Here is a 9409-nt window from a genome sequence, read left to right on the forward strand (position 1 = left end):
CAACATGTCGAATACAAGCCATGGCAGATTGGCAAGCAAGAAAAAACCTCATCTCTAGGGAGACATTAAAGCATCTTGGCCAGGTACACCTTGAAGTATGTGATTCTGAAATTCAATCCATGGAGGGTACCTCTATTAAGGCTATTGGTTCTTTAATGTTTTATGTTTCCTTGGACATTTACATTGTCGAACCTGCAGGTACCTTAACGGAAGCCTCCATTCTTGGTAAATGTTGGATCCAAGACACTTACAAAGGATTATTTGGTGATGAGTCAACCCAACAAGACGTGCTAAGAACTACCAATCGGCCCAACATTTAAGCACCAACATCAACATCCACTTTCGCTTCAGGCATCTATTGAGATGTGCTGATCTTTTTGTCCTACATAGCATCATGATGGATATATTGGGATGAGCGGAAGAGAGCATTATTTCAAATAGTTTATATCTAAAGAGTTTTTATCTTCATTCCATTTCTACCGCTACTTGGAATAGAGTTGATTCCAGTATTGTCTTTTTCTCTTTCATTGATGAGACTCCATAAGTTACAAATGTATTGGGCCTTCCTCCCTTCCTCCCTCCCCCCCCCCCTTCTCTCTCTCTCTCTCTCTCTCTCTCTCTCTCTCTCTCTCTCTCTCTCTCTCTCTCTCTCTCTCTCTCTCTCTCTATCTATCTATCTGTGTGTGTGTGTGTGCATGCGTGCATGTAAGCACCTGCATCTGCACACGCGCGCATGCACACACACACACACACACATGCACACATGTACATGTGAGCACGTGCACACACGCGCATGCACACACACACACACACACACACACACACACACACACACACACACACACACACACACACACTTATCCTCTTAGCTTAGCTTACATGTGCGAATATGAAGTAGATGTATATCCCTCCAAATTATAGCATCTCCAAACTATATGGTCTCTATACCACCATGGATTGGATCGACTATCCCATGGTGCACCTTCTCCAAGGAGTTGACTCTTGGCTTTAATGAGATGTCCTTGACACTCTTTTTTTTCTTGTTCCATAAGTGATATGCTAATCATCATAGAATAATTACCCTTCTCCCCAAGACAAATGATTATGCTAATGTGGTCCCTCTTCGAAAATCAATTCACAATGAAGGGACTAGGGGTCAAGAGTAATTTTGGCCAGTCAATCAAGGAAGGTGCCAAAGGCAGCCTCACATGAGAGCCATATCAATGATGCATGATGATTTTATAATTTCGATAGAAAATGGAGCACCAGAAGATGCCATTACAGGCACGAACTAGAGGATGGGGAGGAGGGAGAGGGCCAGGAGTGTGGGAGGCCAATATTATTCACAGCTAGTTGCCTAAAGTAGTAGCAGTGAAAATGGGCAAGGCGAGGGGTAAGAAAGGCATGGGAGGAGAGGAAGAGAAGGGGGGAGAATGGAGAGTGTTACAATGGATGGGGAGAGAGAGAGAAAGAGAGAGAGGGGGGGGGGGGGGGGGGGAGGGATGGAGGGAGGGAGGGAGGGAGAGAGAGAGAGAGAGAGAGAGAGAGAGAGAGGAAAAAGGAAATGCATTGGTCATCTTAAATATGATGGACACACAAAGGTGAATTTTGGCTTCTCTTAGTGGGACCTTGTTTTTTGTTGATTAAATCTAATGTTTTGGATGATTCTAAGTGGGAGTTCGCTAGCCATGTTGTATATGCTTCTTAAGATATCGTAAATAAAGTACAATTTTGAATAATAGAAAACGCACTAGGTTTCAATGGTACAGTGTCTATTGTTGCTTTGGGTACTTTCTTGTCACCTTTGTAAAAGTACTTTCCTCTTATCCAAAATGGTAGAAGATATGGAAATGTTAAATTATTAATTGCAAAATTTTTCCCATCAATACCTATTTTAACTATCCAATTTCATGCTTACAAGGGGAGAGAGAGAGAGAGAGAGAGAGAGAGAGAGATGTTTTTCTTGATGTTGCTTCGCTTCAGGCATATCTTTACCATGCTTCCAAACGGTGTGAAGTGAAGACCTCCAAACATATCAAAATGGCATGCATCACCAAAGAGATTCTCAAGACATGGAGATTGTGAAGGATTTGACAAGTATAGAGTTATAAATGGAGGAGTTGGTTATAAAATGAATGTTTATAAATGACACTATGGATGGGTTGCTTGGAACATCTTTGGGTGCACACCAAAAGAGGTGGACTGTTCTCTCCAACATATTCTGAGTGGAAGCCTTTGGAATTGTGTGGTTCCTCCACGTGCATCATGTCTATAGTTTGCTTCCTTAAGTATTATACGCATTTACAAAATGTCATGCTTCCTTTTCTTTGGAAAGGCAATGTGCATTTTATATTATGAGCTTCTACACTATGACATATGTATAAATGACGTTGATGGTAAAAGATATTTCTTAGTGTTGGTAAAAATTGTTGATTTGTTTCGTTTCTACCAGTATTAACCAACAAAAATGAACATTGCTTTGGTTGGCCTTTATTTGAAAAAATAAACCAACAACTTGCATATTTGAAGAATAAACCAACAACTTGCATATTCGGATGGCCTTCATTTAAAAGAATAAACCAACACCTTGCATATTTGAAGCTCTAAACATTGACTTGGTTGAGGGTTTCGGTGTTGAGGATGTCAGGAGCAAGTTAGTAAATGAATTATAGTCATAGTCACAAGTATATGATAGGAAAAGGGGGGGTGGAGGATGTGGCATCGTGTGGGTAAGGCTAGTGAGTTGATGAAGAGAGGTATGATTGCTCTTGAAATGTGGGGGTAAGGAGAGAGAAGGGTTCATGTCTTTTAACAATGTGGGAGGATGTGAAGATGTGAAAGTGGTGTGGGATGTGGAGGTAGAATTGGAGAGAAAGTGATGGTGGGGTGCTAGTAGTGGTTGAGGAAGATGCTCAATGAGCAAGTTGTAGGGAGGTGTGCTATCTGTTAGTGTCAAGCTTGTGGGTGTACATGTGTGTGTTTGTGTGTACCAAAAAAACTCATGTCACTACACCAACCAAGTCTCTCCCTCTCTCTCTCTCTCTCTCATTCATCATTCATCTTGTTTTTTGTGTGTTTGTTTGATGTGTTCTTTCTTGAGAGTTGGAGCGGGTCCCAAAAAGATGCGCCTCACTCGGATGTCCCTGTTGCTTGATACCGACTCATGTCTTAAATCCCTCGCCTATTATTGTTGATATCACCACCCAGCCGACTAATTAAATGTTTGGAGTTGTTGATGATGATGAGATGAGATCAAAACAACGCCCAACAGACATAGAACAAGTCCAAGATGCCATGAACTCCCAAGTACTGGTGGCGAGCAGCCCTGGCATCCGACAATTCTCGTGTGTGTGAGCTGATGAAGAGGATGATGACGATGATGATGAGGACTGCAGAGGTGAGGCGCAGAGGAGGGAGGGAAGGAGGGAGGGATGGAGGCAGGGGAAGAAGGGAATAAGGAAGAGAACAAAATCCAAAACGAGTGAGACAAGATGAAAGAGTAAAGTGGGGGAGAAATCCAAGGGGAACCGGCGCGCACAATGTCCGGTGCTGCGGGCCGAAGATTCGGTGGGGGAACCTGCTATAGCAGTGGAATCGATCCAACTATGTAGCCTCCCAGATGCTGTGAGTGGAGCGAGCGATCGATCGATCGAGAGAGAGAGAGAGAGAGAGAGCTGGGAGAGGGAGAGAAATTGCTTCGTTTCTCTACTTCCAGTCTTTGATTCGCTGTGGGCGTGTTTGCGAGTCTGTGAGAGTTCAGCGAGCGAGCCAGCAATCGAGAGCGAGAGAGATTTCTTCTCATCCCTTTGCCCTTCTCCACTTCTCACCTAATCGGTGCTCCTCGCCCAATTGCTTCTTCCCACGAGAGTATTTGCGTTTGTCTGTGGTGTCCGTGTCTGAGCATGCGTGCAGCGTGTGTCTGTGTGAGCGCGAGAGAGACGGAGACAGAGAGAGAGAGAGAGAGATTTGCGTGGATGCTCTACTTCATTGCCCATTTTTTATGATCCTTCCTGCACAATTGGAGCTTGCTTTGATCAATCATTATTTGCGACTGGCGTGTGTGTGTTTGTGAGAGACAAACAGGGGACAGGGCGGCAGAACGAGAGAGAGAGAGAGAGAGAGAGAGAGAGATCCACGGAAAGTCCTTTTGATTGATCCCTGCTCATAAATCTCGCCTCCAATTCGATCGTTTTCCATTCCGACACTACCCAGGGCTCAATCGTCCATCGACTTCGATTTACAAAAACCCATCTTCTGCTGCCACGGCGTGGTTTAAATGCTTCCTCGCTTTCCTACTCCTCGTCTCGTCTCTTCGATCTTCGTCCAAGAATTGCGTCTACTTCCCACGATTCATTTTCCAGCAAAGATTTTTATGCTCTTTGTTTGAAAGCGTCAGCGATAGCTCCTCATGCTGCGCGTCCAAACATTGATCCTGCTCTTAAACCAACTTGCATGACCAGGCCTTTCAATCATTTGAAACGGCTGATCCGATTCATTCTAAAGTCTAATGCGGTTGTCTATCCTTATTCCAATACCCGGAGCTCATCATAGCTGAAAGGGCAGTCAATCGAACGTAACAATCATCCGGTCAGTGCTCATGCGATTTAATGTCCATGCGCATTTCTGCGATCATCCAAAGTGCAGTCCAAGTAGAGTGACCCTTTTTGGTGTTTGGATATAGATGATGTTCGGGCTCGATATGTATGGATCAGACAAGTCGTTGACGTATTTGCCTCAAAACGGCTCCAAGGATTCAGAAGGCCCTGCAGGTATGGCAAATTCGATGTCAAGAGGAGGCGCATCATCCAAACAGCGGCTACGTTGGACTACAGAACTGCATGAGCAGTTTGTAAATGCTGTCACACAGCTTGGCGGTGCAGATAGTGAGTCATTCCGCTTCACCTGGTTAAACGCTTAATGACGTTACATCGGTTTGTTTAGGAATCCTATAATAACAACATGGTGAGCATGGAGGATGGCCGAAAATACTCTTTCATAGGCTTCGAATACGGGATTATGCTCTGGAAATGTCACCTTCCTGACCAGTGCCGATCGCTTTATTTATTTTTTGGTTCAAGAGAATGGGTGAATGGAGAATAGGATTCTTCACCTTCCGTATGAATGTTTGTTTGTGGAGGTTAGTCTTCTTACGTTGCTCGTATGTGAACGCGTTCTTACTTTCGGTCTCTCTCTCTCTCGTATGTGGAGGTTAGTCTTCTTACGTTGCTCGTATGTGAACACGTTCTTACTTTCGGTCTCTCTCTCTCTCGTTGCAGGAGCCACACCTAAAGGAGTCCTGAAAATGATGAATGTGCAAGGCTTGACCATCTACCATATAAAAAGTCATTTACAGGTAGCTTACTGCTCATTTCCAATGTTCCAAGAGGATGGGTACTGAGGATTTGAATAGCTGACAGACATGGTTTCCCTGCAGAAATATCGACTTGCAAAGTATATTCCAGATACTGCTACACAATCAGATGGTAAGCATGACCAAGTCAAGCGTATTCAAATGCTTGCTAAGGCTTTAGTGCGGACTGTGCCACTGCCTCTTGTCTTGAAATGTAAAAGCTTTTAAGAATTTTAAATGTGTGGACAGGTGGTGGGAATGCCAAAAAGAGTGCCTCCAATATGGCCCAGGATACGAACGGAACATCGTATGCCTTCTGAATTTTTGCCAGACCAATTATTTTAGTGGAAACGCTTATAGAAGGTTTACGAAATTTTGAGATAATTTCTGTCTTTATCTCACAGGGGGATTCATTTTACCGAAACTTTGCGTGTACATGTGGAAGTTCAAAAGCGGTTACAGGAACAACTTGAGGTTTGTTACCTGCCTAATCGGCTTTCCTATTCAAGCTAGTACCGGGTACTTTGAAGGCTTAAAGTCGTAGATGTGTGTAAGCATTTCTTTTATTATCTCATGCCCTATCAAAATGATGCAAAAATTATGTTTGTATACATTCTGGCGTTTACAACCATCAAATTGATATGATAGTTTTAAAATGGAGAGCTCTCAAAAACAACATGGACAGGCAATCAAGCTTCTGCCCCATGTTGGTGGTTTCCAATCCTGGGATTAGACAAGCCGGCTGGAGTTCATACTGCCAGTGGAAACCTCAGAGTTTATGTGATGTCTCAAAGTGCTAGCTATATGTTCTTTTTGAAAGCTTGTTACATGTAGCTCACATAGGTGCTTTTCCAGGTGCAACGTCAATTGCAGTTACGGATTGAGGCACAGGGAAGATATTTGCAAAGCATTATTGAAGAACAAGAAAAGATGGGTAGGGCTGCAACTAATGTTGAGGGCGCATCCTCTGTGCCTGCCAGCATGTCGCCCAAAGAGCCACCAGAGGCCACTTCTAAACAGGATTCATCAGCTTCAGAATTGATCATGGAAGAGGGCTTTTCTGATTCTGGAGCCTCTTCACCAGCAAATTCTGGAGGAACTGGTGAGGTCGCTTTCACATTCATATAGTGAGCTTTTGTTGAGAGAGGATATTCAATGCATTCAACATTGCCAGAAACCTGTCAACAGCATGATGATTTTCTCCTCGTGCAAACTCTGAAAGCCTGCAAGGATTAGTTACAGGTCATCAGACATCCGAATGTATGCAACTTGATCATCAAATTTCAGGCCCCGTGTCATACGAGAACCAAACATCAGCAGTTTCTAACTTCCAGTACCAACCACAGTGGCCCCAAAATGTCAGTAATCAAGGACCAAATCCAAGATCACATATTACCAGCATTTATCAGGAGGATCAGAATATACTACCTTCTTCTGAGCAGCACAAATTCACTTTATTTTAGCCTTGGGAAGAAGGTTATTGGAATGAGCTCAGATCAAGTGTGAATCCTTAAATACAAAATGCCCTGCTTCTCCGGAAGGTTGAAGTTACTGGCCTAACTATCTGCACCACTTATCTTTCAGTCATCTTTCATCTTTCAAGTAATTGATAGATCGAGCAAGTAGTTTTTAATTGGCAATGATTTTACAACCCCATTTCATGTGTTTCACTTAGTTTGTGAAAGAAACCAATCGAAGGGTGTAAATCAGATTTGACAACGTTTGTTTTGACGTGGACGGTCAAATTTGAACACAAAAAGGCCTTAAACCACAGCACCATCCATCTTAAATGTCAGCCTCCTCATCCCATTCTGCTTCTGTGTGTGAACTTTTCATTATGCAGGTAGAAAAGCACTTCCAACCATGATTCCATGATTTAGTATCTATATTGTATTTTCCCATGCATGCTAAGCTCAAAACGCCAATGCACAACTAGTAGCTGTAATTGTATATTTTATTTATGCCGTTTGAACACAAGGCTAGGTAGTAAAGGTGGCAATCCATAAGCTTTGGTTCATATTGCATAATCCTTTCGTTTTGCAGCTGCATTTCGTGAGGTATATAATTTTCTTTACAAATTTGATCAGCTACCATTCCAAGTTCAGCGAACTTGAATATGCATGTTCCAGAGTAATTCCCAATTAATTGGGGGTGTGCATGGAAATTCTCCAAATATATGTGCGATGCTTCGAGGAGTATGCTCTCTGGGACTCTTTCCCAACACACATCAAATAGGTTGTACTAGGAACATGGTAAAGAAGTTGTCAAAAATACTAGGAGTAGAAGGGGGCATTGCCCAAGGCATTTAGGAGCTTTTGAACATAGGAGGTGATAAACAACAATGAGAATGCAAGAAGATGAGATAACAAAGGCCCTTGGGAAAGCAAGTCACTCTTAACCCAATTGGATCTCTTACATCGAAGCCTTGGGGAGTAGTTGACTAGGGTAAAGGGACCAATAATTGCACATTTGTGGATATGAAATGGGGATGCACACACCAGTCACTGTCATGTCCAAAGATTAAACACACAAGCTCTTAAAAAAACCTCCAATAGTTGTCCAATAGCCTTGCTTTCGTTCCTTTCTTCACCTCACATCGGTGCATCCTTCATTGGTCTTGCTTACAAACAAACCCACAAGGATATGTGCCTTTCCCAATACAATATAACATGTGCCTTTCACAAATATTCCTCAATGCCTCAACATGTGCCTTCTGACATGGTGTGCTCAATGCATGTGTGCCCACACATTACTTTTCTTATATGCGTGTTAGTACTGTTAAAGTGGACAAGGGGGGCTTGTGCACTTTCGGAAAGAAGCCATGCGGCTTAGGCCTAAAGTGCACTATGCTTCAATAAATGAGAGTATTCGGTGGAACCGGGCCAAGGATGTATGTGTTAGTAGGTGTCAAACACCTACTTTAAGCCCCCTTTTTTATGCATTAGGAAGTTTTACATCTATTAGGTCCAATAGATCTCTTTAGGCATGTTCGGAGCGCAGTAAGTGGGAGTAATCTCCCAAGTTTTGAGCTATCAGCGACGCCTAGTTTATTTTTGGGAGTCCCAAGACTCTCCAAAATAGACTAGATATCTCTAATAGCTCAACATTTTGAAAATATCTCCCAAGTGCCATGCTCAGAAATGTCTAGAGAGAGAATTTACATCCCTAATACATTTGGTAACACATAGTTTAAAAAAAGGCTCTGATAGAATTGGAGCAATGCAAAGAAGATTAGCATAGCTACTATGCCAAGATGACATGCATAAATCAAGAAATGGTCCAATTTTTCTAGTATCATAGACATTTTTGTTTGGACCCCATCTCATCCCGTAGAGTGTCCTAGAAGAAGTGCCAACAATGGATACTTGGAGGGATTATTGGAACAATAGATGAGCATGCTATGTCCATGATCATGTCAAAGACTCTAGGCTACAGGAAGTTGGCAAGTTAGACTGTGTTCTACCATTCCTAGAGGACAAATTAAGTCAATGTCAGGGCTTGAGAAAGGCCTACATGGTGGGTTATTTTTGGCTCATCAACCACAACTAGCACCTCATACGAATATAAAGTATGTTGCATACAAGTTACAAGAAAAGGAAAAAAATAATCTCTTTGAAATCTCATTACCTCACTCTCCTCCCATAATCTCTAAGGTGTTCATTAGCTTACAGTTGCGTTGTAAACCCCTACCCCAATACAATAGATGGAGCAATCGACCACTTTCACAACCACAATGAAGACTCTCTCCCTCACCCTCTTCCTCTCATGACTCAATTGTATTTCACATTACCACAACACACTAGGTGCAAGAGCAATCTCACCGAATGAATAGCACCGGCTGCTCTCCCAAACTTTTTATAGGCAGGAAACCAATAAATAGTACGATGGGTAAATGCCATACTACCATCGATATTCACAAAACAAAAGCAAGATATAGGCTATTACTGCCTTTGATAATACCTCAATGGCCCGTCATCATGGCTACTACAGTCGATTTTGCTAGTAATACTGCTAGCAAAGTTGATTTTAGCGGAGGTTACACAGTTCACTAGTTATTTT

The 9409-nt window shown here is 42.6% G+C and overlaps 1 protein-coding gene and 1 non-coding gene across 4 annotated transcripts; both read left to right on the forward strand.

Moving 5' to 3' along the window:
* Positions 1-3608: 3608 nt before the first annotated feature.
* On the forward strand, positions 3609-7336 carry LOC147897008 (myb family transcription factor PHL7-like). Of its 3 annotated transcripts, none has more exons than XM_087381630.1 (8): positions 3609-4587; positions 4682-4883; positions 5277-5353; positions 5435-5483; positions 5600-5657; positions 5755-5824; positions 6206-6452; positions 6587-7336. In XM_087381630.1, the coding sequence occupies exons 2-8, from the start codon at positions 4682-4684 to the stop codon at positions 6811-6813; spliced, it is 930 nt and encodes a 309-aa protein (XP_087237756.1). In that variant the 5' UTR covers positions 3609-4587; the 3' UTR covers positions 6814-7336. The 3 variants fall into 3 exon arrangements, with proteins under 3 accessions (XP_087237756.1, XP_087237757.1, XP_087237758.1); XM_087381631.1 differs by having other exon boundaries at positions 6593-7334; XM_087381632.1 differs by having other exon boundaries at positions 6206-6729.
* A 1197-nt stretch (positions 7337-8533) lies between these two features.
* On the forward strand, positions 8534-8639 carry LOC147897009 (U6 spliceosomal RNA). The gene has a single exon (XR_015541836.1). It is a non-coding gene; the product is annotated as a U6 spliceosomal RNA (small nuclear RNA).
* Positions 8640-9409: the final 770 nt, after the last annotated feature.

Source organism: Dipteris shenzhenensis, chromosome 11 (assembly GCF_047967505.1).
Source record: "Dipteris shenzhenensis isolate YYH24624 ecotype China chromosome 11, Dip_SZ_1.0, whole genome shotgun sequence".
Taxonomy (NCBI): Eukaryota; Viridiplantae; Streptophyta; class Polypodiopsida; order Gleicheniales; family Dipteridaceae; genus Dipteris; species Dipteris shenzhenensis.